Source organism: Podarcis liolepis, assembly GCF_965112155.1.
Source record: "Podarcis liolepis genome assembly, contig: HAP1_SCAFFOLD_149, whole genome shotgun sequence".
In the NCBI taxonomy this organism is placed as follows: Eukaryota; Metazoa; Chordata; class Lepidosauria; order Squamata; family Lacertidae; genus Podarcis; species Podarcis liolepis.
Window position 1 is genome coordinate 42,208 of NW_028148882.1, and position 19,534 is coordinate 61,741.

The 19,534-nt window shown below is 44.3% G+C and overlaps 1 protein-coding gene across 5 annotated transcripts in view; it reads right to left on the reverse strand.

Annotated features, from left to right (window-relative positions):
- Positions 1–17,548, reverse strand: part of LOC310698994 (uncharacterized protein) — a 34,247-nt gene extending 16,699 nt beyond the window's left edge. The window contains exons 1-10 of one of the 5 annotated variants that reach the window (XM_083520583.1): positions 17,338–17,546; positions 16,556–16,798; positions 8,277–8,353; positions 7,423–7,577; positions 5,499–5,629; positions 5,201–5,325; positions 4,045–4,215; positions 3,218–3,325; positions 2,145–2,291; positions 657–1,067 (exon numbers count right to left, since the gene is read on the reverse strand). In XM_083520583.1, the coding sequence (XP_083376709.1) occupies positions 657–1,067; positions 2,145–2,291; positions 3,218–3,325; positions 4,045–4,215; positions 5,201–5,325; positions 5,499–5,629; positions 7,423–7,577; positions 8,277–8,353; positions 16,556–16,647 (1,417 nt within the window). In that variant the 5' untranslated portion in view covers positions 16,648–16,798; positions 17,338–17,546. Of the gene's footprint in view, positions 1–656; positions 1,068–2,144; positions 2,292–3,217; positions 3,326–4,044; positions 4,216–5,200; positions 5,326–5,498; positions 5,630–7,422; positions 7,578–8,276; positions 8,354–8,431; positions 8,649–15,485; positions 15,586–16,555; positions 16,799–17,337 lie in introns of those variants that run through there. The other 4 variants (XM_083520584.1, XM_083520587.1, XM_083520586.1 and 1 more) reach the window with 4 other exon arrangements.
- Between the last annotated feature and the right edge of the window lie 1,986 nt (positions 17,549–19,534).

The following is a 19,534-nucleotide window of genomic DNA, read 5'->3' on the forward strand; positions in this document are numbered from 1 at the left end:
TTGCGACTGCGTCAAGATCTCTGGGCACCAGGTTGGTGATCTCCACCTGACTCTCCAGCTTTCTTATGCAGAAAGGCTTATTTATTTCATTTATCTCCCACCTTTTTCTCCAAGGAGTCCATAGTTCACCCCCCCTCCTCAGTCAATCCCTACAACGAGCCTGCAAGGTAGGCTAAGAGGCTGCGGCTGACTCCAAGGTCACCCCGTGAGCTTCATGACTGAGTGGGGAGTTGAACCCTGATCTCCCAGGTCCAAAACCTGACACTCTAACCACTACACCATGTTTGGTTGTACTGCCCCCCCTGTTGGAGGTGATGGTGTCTGTGCATGGAAAACGGTGTCTGTGCATGCAAAAAAAGAGAAAGAAAAAGCTGGCAGTCTTGCAACATGCAAAGGAAAGGTTGCACTGCTTGCAGATTTCTGACTATCATGCTCAGCTAGCAGATATATGTCAAGGAGAGAACCTGACAGTGCAGAAACTTCATTGGCCTCTGTTGACATGAATTCCAAGGAAACCAGGTAGAAGGGGCTTGCTGCAGGGACCCCCCATGTCTCTTTACAGAAACATCAATGTTTGCCCACCTTCTGCTGGTTCAAAAGCAAGGGGGACTCTTCTTTGTGTGTCCCCCCCCCAAAAAAAACCCACCCCAACCTACCTAGAGACGCGTTGGCCACGGTTGCTCCTATTATCCTCAAGGAGCCGAGGTTTGCAAAGGGAATGTCTTGGGCGCCGGAGAGACGGAAATGCTCCTGGTGGTCCAAGAAGCTTGCGAGGCCATCAGGGTAAGTGAAGAGGCTCCATGTGCTGAACAGCCCAGGCGAAAAGGGCACCGCAGAAAAGTTCTTGCGCTCCTGAGAGCCGCCGAGATCTGTGGTGACACTGCCACGCACGTGGGTGGCATTGGATTCCAGGCTTAGACGGAAATGAGTGGCATCGGTGTGAAGGCCAGCCAAGGACAGGGTGCAGGAAGAATGACCAGGGAAAGAGAAGGTGACGTCAGCTGTGGCGTGCGGACCTATCCCGCCAGGGAGGGGAAAGTACACAGGCTCCGGCGGACCACAAAAATCTGGCAACAGAGATGGGAGCAAATTAGGCCCAGGGAAGGGAAGGCGGAGGAGCCTGCTGTTATTGGTGGAGCTCGACTCAAGGACTCCCAACACTCATTTCATTCAGAGCCTGTAAGAGGAAGCATCGGAGGACTCCATCCCATAAGAAGCCCACCCACCTTTTGGATCAGCCCCCTAGCACTCAGCCACTGCCTCTCCCCCCATCCCCTGCCGAGGCAAAAGGGATTGGGAGGGGCAGTGACCTACAAAAATTCACATGTGGAATCTGAGGTTCCCAAACTTGTCCCCCAAATCCAGATTCTTTTATCTTTCAGAAGGATTTTATGCAGTTACGAAACGAAATGCCGATTCTGAAATCAAAATGAGCATGCCTTTTTTGAATTGCCTCTTGTAAACCACCCTGAGATCTTGATGAAGGGTGGCATATAATTTATATAAGGGTGGCATAATTTAAATAATTATAATTATAATTCAAGGGGATGAAAGCTATCCCCCTACATGAGGGCTTTCTTCCAAGATTTCCCATAAAAGCCTTTGGAGAGGGATTTTGTCTCAAACTGTCAGCTCAGTCCTTCACAGGTTTGTTGCCAGCCCTTCGCATAGTCTGTTCCTCTAGTCTTTCTACCTAATTTATCAGGAATTTGCTAATTAGGGGTTTGCAATTCCTTGGATCTCAGAGTGGCTGGAGCAGAGTACAATTAATAACATTGTTACTGTTACTGTTACTGTTACCGTTACCATTATCGTTACCGTTATGTTTATTGTTATCGTTAATCGATATCATACTGTTACGGTTATGGTTATGGTTACAGTTCTGGTTACCGTTACCGATATCGTTATCGCTATCATTATTATCAGCTGCTTTCTGGTCTCCTTGAGATGATGTCCAGCATTTCAGATGAAAATCCAACAGTTTCACACCTGAGTGGTGCTTTTATACTGCAAATTGCTTTGTGATTTTAGCTTCCCTTTTCTCCACTCATGAGAAGAGAGGAGTTAAGAGGCAGCTCTCTCTTCTTGTCTGCTCCAGCCTGTCTGCGGCCCCTCTGTTGCCCTTGAGCATCTATGGCACTCACCATATCTGTGCTGGCAGACAAATCCTGTTATTTCGGTCGTAGGACGCTCATTGCACGGTCTGGTTTGCCATGTCCCATGCTGGGCCATATTGGTGGGCTGCAGACTCAGCACCACACACTGGTCCTTCACCTGTTCAGGGGCTTTTCCTAGAGAATAGAGCAGCCAGGGGTTGTAAGAGCCCGTATGAGCGGCTTCTAGCTGCAGCCTCCTACCTGGTCTCCAGGAAGTCCCAACACACTTCCTAATGCTACCTTCATTATCACTTCCTGCACTTCTTTCCCACCCCAAGTGGGAAATGGGCAAGAACTTTAGGCCCATTCCACACCCTTCCCCCAGCCTCAACACCCCATCCCAGAGCCCATTTGTGTGGAGAAGGAACCCCAGCTGAGTCAATGTGGTATTGCAGACTAGGGCCTGGGAGAGACCAGGGTTCAAATCTTAATTTGGGCATTGTTGTTGTGGGGATTAAGGGGATTAAGGGTGGAGGGAAAGAGCTCCTTGTAGAAAAATGTGGGATATGAATGCAATAAATAAATAGGGGCAATAAAATAATAAAGAGCCCCAGGTCTTATGGAGCAAGTCTTATGAGGAACAGTAGAGAGAGTTGGGTATGTTTAGCCTGAAAAAGAGGAAACTGATGGGACAGATGAGAGCCATCTTCAAACATCTTAAGGTCATCACATGGAAGATGGAACAAGCTTGCTTTCTCCTGCTCTGGAGCCTAAGACTCGAACCAATGGATTCAAGTTACAAGAAAGAGGATTCTGACTAAATGTTAGGAACAGCTTTAGGGCAGTACGAGCTGCTCAACTGAGGATTGGACCCCCTCAGAAGGTGGTGGCCTCTCCTTCCTTGGAGGTTTTGAAGCAGAGGTTGGATGGCCATCTGCCATCATGCTTGAGTTGAGATTCCTGCATTCCAGGGGGTTGAGTTGGGGTCCCTTCCAACTCTACAAATCTATGATTCTAGTTTTTATGCAGTTCTGGATGGCAACCAAGAGTTCTGACACAGAGAACCAGCTGTGATTCAGGACCCTTCTGTTCAGGAGCGATCATGCTTGGACTCAACATACCCAGATGCCACCGGAAATAGGCTGGGGGGGCTGACGAGTCGCTCCACCTCCATGAGGTGCCAAAGCGCAGCCCGATCCACATCTGCCAGCCGTCCTCAGGAAAGGCATCTGGGGAGGAAAATGAGAAACCATCACAGATGTTTCTTGGTAAGGATTAGATGGCCAGCTCCCCGCACCCTCTTCCAGTGCAAAACCATCACTACTACCTCCCAGTTTGAATGGGGACAATAAATGCCACCATCTCATAGAATCATAGAATTGTAGGTCTGGAAGGGACCCGAGGGTCATCTAGTCTGACCCCCTGCAATGCAGGCATACACAGTTGTCCCATATGGGGATCAAACCTGCAACCTTGGCATTATCAGCACCACACTGTACCAACTGAAGAGGAGGAGGAAGAGAGTTATTTGGAGGGCGGCATTTGGGTACAGGTGCTCTTTTAAGTTTTGAAAATCTCCACTGTTAGTTTCGTTTTTTTGCTGCTTTTGACTGTAAGCATCTTTAAAGGGGCATTTGCCCAGAAAAGCAGCCCCCAAAATATTTAAAATATAAAGAGATAAATGGCAACAGCCATCCCCTAAGGGCACTTAAAAAACTAATAAGAAGCACATATCTCAATTGGTAGAGCATGAGATTCTTTATCTCTGGTTCGTGGGTTCGAGCCCCGTGTTGGGCAAAAGGATTCCTGCATTGCGGGGGCTGGACTACTAGACAGATGGTCCTTGAGGTCCCTTCCAACTATGAGTCTATTATTCTAAGAGGAGCCCAGCTAGATCATCCCAAAATGCTACTGTCTTGGCTACTGGTTTGCTGCTTCCATCCCTCACCTGACAGGAAGGTGTTCTGCTCCTCATCTCCAACAATTGCGAGGCCCTCCCCAGATTCCTGGCAAAAAGACTGGGCCTCTCTCCATGACCTCAGTTCCCGGAAGGATGGGAAATGGAAGGCGTAGCAGTGGGAGTGGAAGGGCACTTTCCTCACAGAGCCAGGGAGGGCATCTAAACAGGAAAGGCACAAGGGGAGAGAGAGAGGTACAAGAAGGTGCAGCTATGAAGTTGGTGGGCAGGTCCACAGTTTAGATTAATGTAAATGGTGAACTCCTCACACTGCCTTTATTTCCCCTTCATCCACCCAGCGTTCTCCTCCACACTTTCTCCTCCTGAAATCCAGAGATCCCCTTTGCACTTCCCCCAGCAGGGCTTTCGACAAAATCCCCCATGATATTATTGTGAAGAAGCAGGTAAAATGTGAGCTGGACGAGGAAACTGTTAGATGGATTTGTAGCTGGTTGCCTGGCTGAACCCAAAGTGTGCTCGTTAATGGTTCCTCGTCATCCTGGGGGGAAAGGGGGGCTGCCACAGGGCTCTGTCCTGGGTCCGCTGTAGTTTAACATCTTGGATGAAGGAATTGAGGGGATGCTTATCAAATTTGCAGATGACCCCAAAATGAAAGGGGTAGCTAATGCCACAGAAGACAGAATCGGGTTTCAAGATGACCTTAACGGATTGGAGAACTTAGCCCAAACTAGCAAAATTTCAACAGGGACAAATGTAAGGTTCTGCACCTTGGTAGGAAAAACCATCTGCACAAATATAAGATGGGGGACACCTGGCTTACTAGTAGTACATGTGAAAAGGGTCTAGGGGTCTTCGTGGACAACAAGCATAACATGAGTCAACAGTGTGATGCACAGAGGAGAGGCCTGTCAATGGCTACTAAGTCTTGAAGCGTCAAGGGACCCCTTCCATGCCAACCCTGGGTGCTGGGGAGGTAAAACCCAGCCAGATGGGCAGGATATAAATACTACTACTACTACAACAACAACAATTACTACTACTACTACTATTAAAATTAGGGAGGGCTGCTGGGGTTGGCTCTCTCCATTCATCAGCAAAATGCAGTATTTCTATAGCCTCCCTCATTATGCCTCCTGCTGGCTGCTGAATGTCGAGGCTGGGAAGGAGACACCCCCTTTGCACTTACCTTTCATGGGCATCTCACAGATAAAGGAGATGTTGGCACCGCAATCCCAGTCCCTCCACTGGCCAGCATAGATGCCCACGAGCTGTGTGCAACGCTCCTTCTTGGGGTGGCCTTGGAGCCAGTTTCTGATAAAGCAGAAAGAGTTCAAGATCCAAAAGCAAAGAACTTGCTTCTGATCTCTTAGCAAACCACTTTTATAGCTCCTTCGGCAGAGCAGGAGACTTGATCTTGGGGTTGTGGGTTGAAGCCCCACACTGGAGCCCTCTGCCATCAGAGCCACGCATCAAGGTTCTCTTACCTGTACCAGCTCTGCGACAATGGGGTCCCATCCACCCAGGCGAGCTGACTGCTTGCCTCTCGCCATGCTAACCCGATCCAGTAGTGCAAGGCATTTTCCCGGGTGCTGTCTGAGAGTTCCGTCAGGAACATCTGTGCAAAGGCAGCATAATAAAATCACAGAATCATAACACTGTTGAGTTGGAAGGAACCCCAAGGGTCATCTAATCTAAACCCCTGCAATGCAGGAATCTTTTTGCCCAATGTGGAGCTTGAACCCACAACCCTGAGATTAAGAGTTTCAGGCTCTCAGATTGTTCTTTGCTGAAAGAAAATTATATGAAGATGATGTATAGTGCAGTGCAGTTAGGTAAAATGTATAAAACCAGTTCAAATGTGTGTTGGAAGTGTAAGGAAAAGGAGGGGACATTTTATCATATGTGGTAGGATTGTAATGAAATTAAAAAGTTTTGGGAAATGATATACAATGAACTGAAGAAAATGTTCCATCTAACATTTGTTAAGAAACCTGAAGCATTTCTGTTAGGGATTGTAGGAAAAGACCTGCCAAGGAAGCTGAAAAATATCTTCATGTATGCAACAACGGCGGGGAGAGTCTTAATAGCACAAGGATGGAAGAATGAGGAAACCCCGACTAAAGAACTATGGCAAGAGAAACTGATGGACTATGCAGAATTGGCAAAATTGACACATAAACTATGGGACAAGGATAACTGTGACTTTAATGATGAATGGAACCTTTTACAAAGTACTTAAAGAAACAACAAAGTGAACTGGCAGGTTTTGGCAGGTTTTGAATAAACACTCACAAACTTTTTATGGACAATAACCAGCCAGATAAATTAAGGATTTATACAGTTTTGTAATATGCAGAGAGTAGTATTTGTAGAGAAACCAGAGACTGGAGCTGAGGGAAGTCAGGGGGGAGGGGAGGGTGGGTTATTTTATGGGGGGAGGGGGAATGGGGGGGATTAAGGATGATATGTATTAAGATTATATGTTTTGTTTAAATTTGTAATAAAAAAATATATTTTTAAAAAAGAGTTTCATGCTCTACTGACTGAGCTGTCCTGCAGTGGGAGCAAAGGCAGGCAGCATAACTTTTGCCAGGGACTTCTACAGGAAAGAGGCTATGGCTTGGTGTTAGGGCAATTGCTTTGCATGCAGAAGGCAGCATCTCTGGGTAGCGCTGGGGCAGCGTCCTTGCATGAAATCTTGGAGAGCTGCTGCCAGTCAGTGCAGACAATGCTCAGCTAGTTGCACTAGCTGTTTATGTTCCTGGGCTCAGGAAATGACCTAGCCGACCTGGGACTCAAGAGCCCTCATTGGGTGCAGAATAGAAAAGGGTTCTGAACAGTGTTAGAAATTCGCCAGGTGCCAGGTGCATTTTGCAGAGATCTCTTGGTTCGCCTCCTCCTCAGTTAATCCCTACAACGACCCTGCGAAGTAGGTTAAGAGTCTGTGATTGACTCCAAGGTCACGCAGTGAGCTTCATGACTGGCTGAGTGGGGAGTTGAACCCTGATCTCCCAGGTCCTGGTTCAACTCTTCAACCACTACAGCACACTGGCTTCCTAAAGAAATTCTGCTATGGGACCACTCTATCAATTAAGTTGGTCAATAAATATGGGGAAAGCAAATTGTCACTTTGAGAAGGATCTGCAATATTTTCCTTGAAGCTTGAATTTTTCCCCCCTTCTGGATTGTTTGATTGGATGTTTTAGTGGGTTGTCAACCACTTTGAGATTTTTCCTTTAAAAGATAAAGCAGAAATGAAACACGGCACCTAGAGCACCTGGCCATTGCCATACCTGGGTCAGATCTGGATTCTATGCCAGGCAGTCATCCTCAAAAGAGGTTTCCCTCGCTTCCTCCCTCCCAAACTAAAGCATTCCCAGCCTGCAGCTTGCAAAATCCGCCTCTTACCTGCTTGTGGTAATCCTTAATGACAACCAGGTCTGCCTTTTGGTCCCTGCAGAAGACTCTGGCTTCACTCCAGGACAGAACAAGAGAGCCAGCTGGGATGTAAAGGCAAAGCTCATTCCTGTACAGGATCCACCTTGGGGGGCACAACCCCAGCACTGTGTGGAAAGGAAAGGTGGCATTTCCCCAATCAGTAAAATGTTAGCTTCTTGTTGCTAACTTTCAAAACAGTAGCTTCTTGTTCCCACCTCTCAAAGCTGGGGATTTGGACAAAGGAGGGAAGGAGCATGTCAGATGGTGTTCCTGGGCACTAGAAATGCTTTTGGGTTGGGCCTGCTTGCTGGTCTGGGAACCAAAGAATCATAGAATAGGAAGGGACCCTGAGGGTCATCTAGCCCAACCCCCTCCAATGCAGGAATCTCCACTCAAACATCCATGACAGATGGCCATCCAATCTCTGCTTTAAAACCTCAGTTGAGCAAAAAAGAACAATAACTCCAACTTCCAACATTGCAGAGGGTTGGACTAGATGACCTGTGTGGTCCCTTCCAAATATATGATTCTATTATTCTAAGGAGAACTGCTCTTGCTGGTTACAGACAGCCTTTCTCTCCTTTGCCTTGCCAGCCTAACAGTTTTGGAAGGGTTGACTCTGACACCTAGGACTTTTGCTTGCACACACACACCCACACACACCCACACCCACACACACCCCTCATAATTTTATCCACAGATAAAATGACTCAGAATTTGCTCAGTTGCGTCCATAAGAAGAAGAAAGAAAAGCCAGGGCACTTGAAATAAATATTGTGATCTTCCCACTTTTTATCTCTTGTCTTCCTCCAGGAACTTCCTACCAGAACTGGCGAAGAGCAACCCCAACACGACTCGGACTACCATCTCTGATCTCCTTAGAGCCGCTGACCCCATCACCCTAAAATCGAAATTACATCACAGTTAGTCTTTCTCTGGGATAGGAGATCTCCATCCCCTGCCAGGACATGTTCCCAACCTTGTCAAGGAACAGACTGCATACTGGTCTTCCTCATGCCTTCAATTCAATGCTACCAATTCATGTGGTAATGGAGCAACTTTTCTGGTCTCTGTACCCAGCAGTGTTCAAAATTCCCCAGGTGAGTTTTGCAATGGGCAGAGGTCCAATTGTGACCACGTGGAGATCTCTGGGCACCAGGCTGGCAACTGACATCTCCATCTCGCTGGCCCCTCCAGCTTTCTTTTTTTTTCAGATTTAAAAAGTTTTTATTGTAATCCAACATCTAAAAAACATATACATTATTAATAATAGAGCAAAGCACAAAAAAATAAGGATAATAAAATAATTCAAGAATCAATATACAATCTTTCCGTTCTTTGACTTCCCACCACCACGACGAGACCTCTATCTCAACAATATTTACAGCAGTGTCTTTTACTAACTGTCGTGTTTTACCTCGCAATTTTTAAATTATACCTACTGTGACTTTGGTGCTTCCTAATGTCATCTCCATGTATGAAAAAAATTTGTTCCAGTTCTTAATAAATTTAGTGTTTTCCTGGTGCCTAATCTTCTGCGTCATTATTGCTAAGTCAATGTATTCAATTAGTTTGATTCTCCAATCCGTGATTGTTGGAATACTGGGGTTTTTCCATTTCTGCGCCAGCAGTACCCTAGCGGCTACTGTTGCATACTGGAATAGGGTTTGGTCGTCCTTACTGATCTCACTACCCGCCATTCCTAAAAGGAATGCTTCGGGTTTTTTTGGAAAGGTATACTTTAGCATCTTTTTTAGTTCGTCATAGACGGAGCCCCAGAACTTCTTTACTACATAACAAGACCACCACATATGGAAGAAGTCTCCCTCTTTCTTTTTACACTTCCAACAGGTCTTATCTCCGGTTTTATACATTTTAACTAATTTTGTTGGGGTGATGTGCCAGCGGTACATCATCTTTTCCATGTTCTCTCGGAGGCCGACACATGCCGAGAATTTCATGTCTTTGGTCCATAGTTTTTTCCATTTTTCATATTCTATGGGATGTCCTATATCTATGGCCCACTTAATCATAACTTCTTTGACTTCCTCATCCATAGTGTCCCAGTCTAATAGTTGGTTGTACATTTTAGTTAGGAGCTTAGATTTCCCTTCTATTATTTCTAACTGGAATTGGGATTTGTTTTTACTCATACCAGCTTTTTTGTGTTCATTCCATAAAGAGTGAATTTGGTGGTATTGTATCCACCCCGTTAGTTTATCTTTTAATTCTTCGTAGGGTCTAATTTCCCAACCTTTCTCAGATCTTTTCAGAAGTTCCGCATAGGTCCATCTTCTACCTTCCATATTCACTTTTTTAATTACTAGAATATCTATGGGTGACAACCATAGCGGGGTATCTTTCTCTACCAAATTCTTACACCTGTTCCACACTTCCAATAACGCTCCTCTTATGATGTGATTGGAGAAACCTTTGTGCACACCTCCCTTGTCTTGCCATAGGTAGGCATGCCATCCAAACCTAGCATTAAAACCCTCCAAGTCCAGTAAGTCGGTGTTGTCCAGCACTATCCACTCCTTCACCCAGCATAAACACGAGGCCTCATAATAAAGTTGTAGATTCGGGAGCGCAAATCCCCCTCTATCTCTTTTATCAGTGAGTAGCTTGTACTTAATTCTGGCCCTTTTACCCTGCCAAATAAATCTGGAAAGGGTCCTCTGCCAATTCTTAAACATTGTTGTACCCCTGATTACCGGGATATTTTGGAACAGGAATATCATTCTGGGGAGGATGTTCATCTTAATGGCAGCCATTCTCCCCTCCCATGAGAGGTGTAGTCTACTCCAACTATCTAGATCTCTTTTGCATTCCCTCCACGTTCTGTTGTAATTGTCCTCCACCAAATTTATATTTTTCGTTGAGAGCCAAATACCCAAATACTTAATCTTTTTTGATGTCTTTATCCCTGATTCTAATTCAATTTTATTTTTTGTTTGTTCGTCTAAGTTCTTTACCAACATTTTTGTTTTTGTTTTGTTCAATTTGAACTCAGATAATCTCCCATATTCCTCCATTACATCAATGACTACATTTATCCTCTCTAGAGGTTCTTCTATTGATATTACAAGATCGTCGGCGTAAGCCTTAACTTTATATTCTTTTTTACCTATCTTAATCCCTCTTATTCCCGGAGTTCCTCTAATCTTGTTCAATATTACCTCCAGGACCATGATGAATAACAGGGGTGATAAAGGACACCCCTGCCTTGTACCTTTTGTGATCTTAAATGAGTTTGTTAAATTACCGTTGATGATAAGTTTCGCTCTTTGGTTTGAATAGATTGCTCTAATACCTTCTAAGAATGGCCCTCTTATTCCTACCCTCTCCATACATTTAATGAGGAATTCCCAGGACACATTATCGAAGGCCTTTTCGGCATCTATAAAGATTAAGGCGGCAGGGATATCAATCCTGAGATCCAGATATTCGATTATGTTGACTACATGTCTCACGTTCTCCTTTATCTGCCTGCCCGGCAGAAATCCGGCTTGGTCTTTATGGATTGCTCTATTCAGATGTTTCTTAAGTCTGTTAGCCATTATTCCTGCGAAAATCTTGTAGTCATTATTGAGCAGTGAAATTGGTCTGTAGTTTGATATGTTGAGTGTATCGGAGTCTGCTTTGGGTATTAATGTAATATGTGCCTCTCTCCACGAATCAGGCATTTCCCCTCCTTGGAGGATATTATTAATTACACTGCAGAGTACTGGGACCAGATGTTCCTCTAGAGTTTTGTAGTATTTTTGAGAAAGGCCATCTGGGCCAGGGGCTTTTCCGGGTTTCATTTTCTTAATTGCCTCTCTGACCTCATCCATAGTTACTGGTTCGTTTAACATTATCTTTTCCTCATCTGTAAGATCTTCTTTCCCATTCCTTTCCAAATACCTTCCTATCTCATTTGTATCTTCTGCCTCTTTCTTTTTATACAGATTTTCGTAATATTGAAGGAACTTTCCCTTAACCTCACTGGGGTCTTCTATTATTTGGTCTTCAAATTTGATTTTATTAATCACCTTTTGCTTTTGCTTTTTCCTCAATTGCCACGCTAACAACTTACCGGTTTTATTTGCTGATTCAAAATATCTTTGTTTCATCGTCTTTATTCCCCATTCTATTTCGTGATTCAGCAATGTTGAGTATTGGGTCTGTAATAATTTATAATTTTGGATATACCTCTCATCCCCAGGGTTTGTTATTAGTTTGTCCTCTACTTCTTTTAGTTGCTTAACTATCTCTTCCTTCTTTGCTTCTCTCAAGTTCTTCCTATATTTGTTCTGTTGAATCAGAAAGCCTCTTAGGACTGCTTTACTGGCATCCCATACCACATTAATTTTAGTTTCTTTATGCAGGTTATGGTCAAAATAATCTTTCAAGACATTCTTTGCCTTATCAGTAATCTCATCCTGTTCCAGTAAATAATCGTTCATTCTCCATCTATACGGGCCTGATACAGTACCCTTTATTTCCAAAAAGATTGAATTGTGGTCCGATAATGTTCTGGGTTCTATTGTACATCTCCCCGCTCTCAGCGAAAGTTCCCTGGAGACCCAGATCTGGTCTATTCTACCCCAGCTCTGGTGTACTCCAGAGAAATGGGTAAACTGTTTCTCTGTAGGGTTTTTGTGTCTCCAAATGTCTATTAGATCTAAATTTTCTTGGAGATCATCGAAGGTTTTTGGAAGTTTCCCCTGCTTCCCTTTCCTACTTTTTTCACTTCTGTCAATATTGGGTTCCGGGACTCCATTCAAATCCCCTAATAAAATTAGTTTATAATTTTCTAATTCTAATAATATTTGTTCCAGTTTACTAAAGAACTCGGTTTTATTTGTATTAGGGGCATATATCGATACTACATTAAATCTTTCCCCTTGGTGAGTAATTTGGATCCCTAGGATCCTCCCCTCCTCATCTTTACATATTACTTTGGGTTCCAGTTTTTCTTTGGCATAGATGACCACCCCTCTCTTTTTATTCACCTCTGAGTTAATGAACTCCTTTCCCAGCTTTTTATTGGTCAGTATATGTTTATGTTTTTTGGCCACATGGGTCTCTTGACAGCACACCACATCACATTTTTTATTTTTCAAAACTTTCACTATTTTATTTCTTTTAGCTTTCTCATTTAGACCGTTGACATTCCATGTTAAAAAAGTTAAAGACATTATTTAGTAGAAGCGTAGCGTTTATATCCGATTATTAATTCTTTACTTCTTCCTCTTCCTCTGTTTCTTCCCCTGTTTCTTCCCCTTCCGCTACGCTTCCCCCCTCATCCTCCTCTCTTTCTCCTTCCTCCTCCCCTCTCTGTGGCCTCGCCCTCCCCCCCTCCTCCCCTCCCCCCTCCCTCACATCCTTTCTTCCTGATATTCCATTCTCCTTTTTGGTAAGCTCCTTCTCGTATCTTCTCAGGAACTTCTCTACCTCTAGTGAGCTGGTCAGTTTAAATCTCTTATCCTTGAAAAAGAAGGCGATTCCCTCGGGAAATTCCCATCTATATTGAATGTTGTTCCTTCTCAGAACACCTATTATGTGCCTGTACCCTTCCCTCTTACGTAATAACCTGACCGGGATCTCTTTCAGGACAATTATTGGTCTACCGCCTATTATTAGTTTTTTATGGTAGCTTGTTTTAAGTATCAGGTTCCTCATTCCTATTGAGTTAAACATTACCAAGCAGTCCCCTATGGGTTTCCTGGTTCTGTTCTGGTGTGTTCTCGTTTTAATCCTAAAGGCGTTTTCTATTGTATACGCGACCTCCTCTTCTTTGGTCTCTAACCAATTTGCTAATTCGGTAATTATTTTTTCTTTAATATTCTCTTTCGTTTCTTCCTCTATGCCTCTAAATTTTAAGTGCATTTGTCTTTGTCGCATTTCAGCCATCGCTATGTTGTCCCATATCTGCTCCTGTGATTTGTTCAGCTCTCGCATCTCCTCCTTCATTTTCTCTGTCTCCCTTTTCTGTTCTCTCATGTCTTTTTGAATTTTTTTGTTAGATTCCTCAAATGTCTTTGCTTTAACTGTTAACTCTTGGACTTTCTTTCCGATCTCTCCTATAGCTCCCTCTATTCTTTTGTCTATTCTATCTTGCATTTCCTCTAATTTATTTTCTATATTATTTTCATTCTGCTTAAGTTCCTCCTTAATTTTTAGCCACAGAAAATCCAAGTCTTTGATTTCTTTCTGTCTAGAGATTTTCCTTTCCCCTGGTGTTCCCCCTCCCCTTTTCCCATTCTTCCCCTGCATTTTTGCTCCTTATTATTCGTTGACCTTTTCAATACTGATTCTCTCCCTTTAAGGGCTCACAGTCTCCTTATTACCCTCTATACAGCTATCCCAAATAGTCTGTTTAGTTACACAAAAGGATACCATCGAAGTCCCAACAGGTTCCCACACGGGGTACCCAGAGCTTAACAAAGCCCCAAGTCTCCAAAATACCAAAGAAAATCAGGGGAGTTATTCAAGAGGTAAGCATGGGGAGGGGAAGGGGTGGGGGGGCAAATGGGTTATTTATGTAAACTTTACAAGATAGGTGAAAGAGAGGTCAGTCAGGAAGATTGGTAAAGAGATATAACAATAACTGTGCAGAGAGTCGAACAACCACTGAGTTACTAGGTGGGGGGGGAGAGGGGAGGAAGGGTAGGGATTAACCAAGCGAGGAGGTATACACAGGTATACAGAAAGCCATGGGTAACAATCAAACTGAGTCACTAGGGGGTGGGGGTTTTTTTTTACTTCTATTACAAATAATTGTCTGTCTTTAACTTCCTTTGCGTCGTCAACACAGCACTCTCACATCGGCTCAAGAAAGACCCATATATCTTAAGTAAATAAAAAAGGAAAACAGATGTAGTCCTTAGTCGATAATCATTTCCAGCTTTCAACAGTAAGTCTCTTCAGGGGGTGACCGTATTAGATTTGTCTCCTCCCTCTTTGTGCTTCTCCTGTTCTCTTAGGTTTATTCCATTAACGCTTACTGCTTACTGCTGTGTGTGCCCACTAGTTCGCCAATAAAGAGTCAATAAAGAGTCACAGAGAAAAACAAAACTTAAGCAATATTCCAAAATAGGCGTCCAAATAAACGTCCAAATGTAAGTTCGTTCGTGAAACCACGTCAGACTCCTAACGGAAGTATACGTTACTTAGGCAGACAGTCTTTGAACCTCCTATAAATGGAAGTCCGGTTCGTTCATTTAGTTTAGTTAGTAAAGAGAAAAAAATAACCCTCCTCCTTCTGAGCATACACAGTTCGGTCGTTATGCGATATTCTGCTCTCTTACTAACTGCGGTTCTCTGAGTCTGCGCTCTTTCCGCTCTCCGTCGGGTGGTGACCATATATAAAAACATTTACTGCCCGGACTCACCCATCTATGCTCCTTCTCTTCGCTGTTATTTTAAGTCCAATAACGATGGGGAAACCGTTTTTAAACCTGTTGAGGCTCGCCGCCTTTTTCGGTGGAAGCTTGAGGCATCGTAGCTCGGAGACGGTAATCCCCTATTGTGCGCCTGCGGCTCCGCCCTGTCTCTCCTCTCTGCCGAGGAGGGGAGGACCCACGGATGTAAACGCCGCTCCGCGCCGCTGGGAAACCTTCCCCCAGGGGTTCCCCCCCCTGGGCTTTCACTTTTTTGAGGGGCGCAGTGCCCTTGCGACACCCCCTTGTCTCCGAGATATTCGGAAAACCCTTAGCGTGGCTTTCCGCGCTTCCTCACCGTCCGCGGCCGGAACCGGAAGTCCTCACCTTCGTCTCCTCCAGCTTTCTTAAGGATGTAAGCAGAAGTGCTTATTTATTGCATTTTTATCCTACTTTTTCCTCCAAGGAATACATGGTTCACCCCCAACCATAAAAAAAATCAAACAATCCAGAATAAAACAAATTCAAGCTTCAAAGGAAGTATTTCAGATCCTTCTCAAAGTTACACTTGGCTTTCCCCATATATATTGACTGACTTAATTTATAGAGCTGCCCTGTAGCAGAAAGACTCTAGGAGTGGTTAAAGCACCCAGTATGGATGCTTACAAAATGGCCTCTGTGCTCTCACAAAAGACACACACACACAAAAAAAACCCAGGATGGTTGAGGAGCAGTTGAGGGGTCTGAAATAGGCAACCTTTCCTATGTGTGTGTAAGAGAGAGTGGCAACGCCCACAGCATCGCACACACACCCAAAAATCCCGCTTGCTTTGGGGCGCTGCCGAGCAACTGCTAACTCTAGGCAGGCTTGGTTTAAAGGTTCCAGCCACTAGGCCGAAACACAGCCTGCCTTTTGTTACTAGTTGTTGCTGCTGGTCATAGATGATAGAATGGTCTAGTTCTGATGAGATGAAGAGTCTCGTGGTCTACTGGTGATGATCAGTGCTGGGGGGAAGCAAGGCATTAGGAAATAAATTTTGACTCAAAAACAATAACTACGGGGGGGGGGGGGGAACCACACACACACCAAAAACACCCATAGTCGGACAGGTGAAAAAATGGATGAGGCAAAAGCAGCACCTCCCTTGGTCAAGAAGAGAGCAGAATGGTGGCCCTTTTGCAGAATGACCATGTTTTTGCGGCAGACCTCAACAGATTTGTTCAACAACATCTGGTTAGGATGGGGAGACAGCTGCCCCTGTTGAATTTCTGCCTGCCAATGCAGGAATCGTTTGCCCAATATGGGGCTTGAATCCACAACTCCGGATTAAGAGTTTCATGCTCTTACCAACTGAGCTTTCCCATTGTCCTACCTGGGGATGCAGGAATTTTTTGCCCAACGTGGGTTTGAACCAACAACCCTGAGATGAAGCACCTTGTGCTTTACTGACAGAGCTATCACACCTATTTAGCTCTCTGAAGCAGTATGATTCTGATGCTGAAATTTTTTCCAGTTGCTTTTGCTTCATGAAAGCTCAGTCAGTAGAACATGAGACTATTAATCTCAGGGTGGTGGGACCAGATGACTATTAATCTCATGGCAGGGGGTTGGACTAGATGACACTTGCGGTCCCTTCCAGCCATACGATTCTATGATTCTAACGCTGCAATCCTAAGGCTCATATAAGACAAGAGCACCTCACCTAATTGACCGACACAATACTTTGGGGCGTTACCATGAATGAATGGTTCTTTTATGCGCTGACAGTGAGATGTCTGAAGAAGGGGAAATGTACCAGGCCGAAAAATCAGTGAACAATGGCTGCATTGACTCGACTGTATGTGTTGAAATCCTGTTTGCGTCAAGAGGAGCAGGAACGACGGAAGCTGCTTTAAGTGACCCTGGAGCAGCAGGCTTTGATGTGTTGACTTTATATCAAAAGATTTATATTGAAAGATGGCCCCTTTCCAAGACTAGCCTGAAAAGTGAGAACAATCTGTCATTTCTCAACCTGAGATAGCTCAGTTGGTGGAGCATGAAACTCTTCTTCTGTGGGTCGTGGGTTCGAGCCCCGCATTAGGGGACAGATTCATGACTTGTGGGGAGTTGGATTAGATGATCCTTGGGCTCTACAGTTCCATGATTCTAAGCTTAACGCTGAAACAAGCTCATAATCCAGTGCTATTCCATGGACTAGGTAGACCACTGTTTCAGCTCCGTTGGTTAGAGCGAGGAGCTGGTAATGCCAAGGTTTGATCCTGTATTGGCAACCTGCATATTCTGCATTGCAGGGAGTTGAACTAGATGACCCTTGGGAGGAGAGGGGGCCAGGAGACAGACATGCGCTCCCCACCCCCAGTCTTCCAGAAAACACAGAGAAATGAAATGATCAGAGGAGAGATTGGTTGCGTACAGACGCAGTCTATGATAGCTTGGAAAAAAACCCAGAGAGGAAGGGAAGACAGGGACCTTCAGTCCTCACAACTGGCTCACCTCAGAACCGGCTCATTCTCTTACTGAGAAGAGTTGCTGGCATCACTAGGACTGTGTAGTTTTAGTTTCTTTGAATGAAGAGTTAACTTCACTGAGACTGGTGTTTTTTATTACAGACCAACACCTGACTCAGGCTCCTGACATGCAAACAGGACAGCAGCAAGGCATGCAATGTCATAGAGACTATGATACCCATCTCTACAAGTAGTCATGAAATGACTCAGCAAGTCATACACTTGACCTCCCAGGTATCACAATGGTAACCCAGTGCCACATGGCACCCTTATCTCAGATCATCCAGACATGGGGGATTGGTCTCAAGACATGAGGCCATTTAATTTTAACCCATAGTTCACAATGTCCATCAGCTCAAACCCACCCCTGACAGAGAACCCCATATGCAGGAAGATGACAACATCTTCCTGTGGCCCAGGAAAAGTGACCTTTAGAGCCAAAAAGGAGAGGCCTAAAGACTATAGGTCTGGCACAACAGCACACCCCACTCTAAGGATGGGTGAATCCCTAGATGTCACCCTCCGAACCTGTCAGGAAGGTGGGACATAGAGAAGGGCCTCAGATGACAAGCACAGGGTCTGGGATGGTTTGTATGGGGAGAGGTGGTTCTTTAAGGCACAGGGGTCCTGAGCTGTGTAAGACTTTATAGGTCAACACCAGTAAGTGACACCTGTCAGTCCAGTCAGCTTCTGTGTACATGAAACAGGCAGGAGCTGCCATCCTATCCATTGCTACAGGTGGCAAAATGTCTTGGGCCAGCCACGCATGTACTCATCCACCAGAAAGGACCCACACAGAAACGCCACCTCTCACATCCCTGGACGTATGGGGTAGTATTCAGCTATGTTTCACTTGGAGTAGACCCACTGAAATTAATGGACCTACAGTAACAGTCGTTTTCATTTATTTCAATGACAATACTCAGAGTAAAACTTAGTTAAAAACCACCCAGGGTGCTGCTCATTACTAGCTAAGTTGCACATAAAAAAAACACTCGAAGGTACAGTGTTTTTAAAAACTGCTCCAATTATAGTAGGTTGTTTGTTTTTCCCCCAGAGGCTTATCATCCAGTTGTGATTGGTATCTAATCCAATATTTGAGTAATAAAGGCTGCAGTGGCAGATAACTGTTACAGGTTACGGCCCTTGTTATGGTTCATGCAGACAATTTTTCCAGACCAGAATAAATGTTGCTATTTGTTTATTCCTTCAGAAGAGTAGAGACTTGGGTCTTTTTGCCACAATCAGTTTATTATGCAATACATATTTGTTTATCATCTGTTACACTGTGGGCACATCTCTTTCTCCACCGCACTGCAGGATATTGCATTTTCACTGTGGGGATATTGTATTTTCAAAACTCTCAGAAAGTAATATTTCTATCTGCCATTGTGAAGGGCTGGGCTGGGGGGTTAAGGAAAAGCAGGCAGGCTCACTTGCAAAATAAGGGTGTACAAAAAGTATTGTATTGTTTGGTAGGGTATAGAAGCTGGATTTCTCTCCTTGAGACAGGTTTGCACTGTGTGTGTACCCAACAACATTGGGGGGGGGGGGAGAGAGAGAGAACCAAATCACTGTTTGCATCATTAAGGGTTTTTTTCTGTATGCCCTGTTTAGGAAAGTTTTCAATGTTTAATGCTGCATTGTGTTTTTAATATTCAGTTGGGAGCCATCCAGAGTGGCTGGGGAAACCCAGCCAGATGGGTAGGGTATAATTATTATTATTATTATTATTATTATTATTATTATTATTATTATTTATTTGGTGGATATGGTTACATCAATATTATGAGCCAATATTAATGTTACCATATCTATGACTACAAAATTATACTGTGTGTTTTGTTCTTATGCTGGGTTTTTTTACATTGCTGCTAAAAATGGTAATAAATAAAGTGTGGGACTTCCTGGCACACATGCCCTTTGACATGGAAGCTCTTCAAATAAATCTATGCCGCCTTAATAACATTCACATACAGAACATGCAGCTCAAGCTAGAATTGGGTGTGCCCTTTAATGTCATGTGTCAAAGCACTTGCCAAAGAAGTCAGAAACTGTATTGGGGTCAATAGCACATATCACAAAAACTGTTTCTTCAGATTCTTCACCCTGCTCCTAAGCAGTGGGAGAATTTTACTCAATATTCTCCAGGGAGTATCACGTGTGAAGGGCTCATCTTTAGCAAAGGTAGTGAGAACTACTTCATT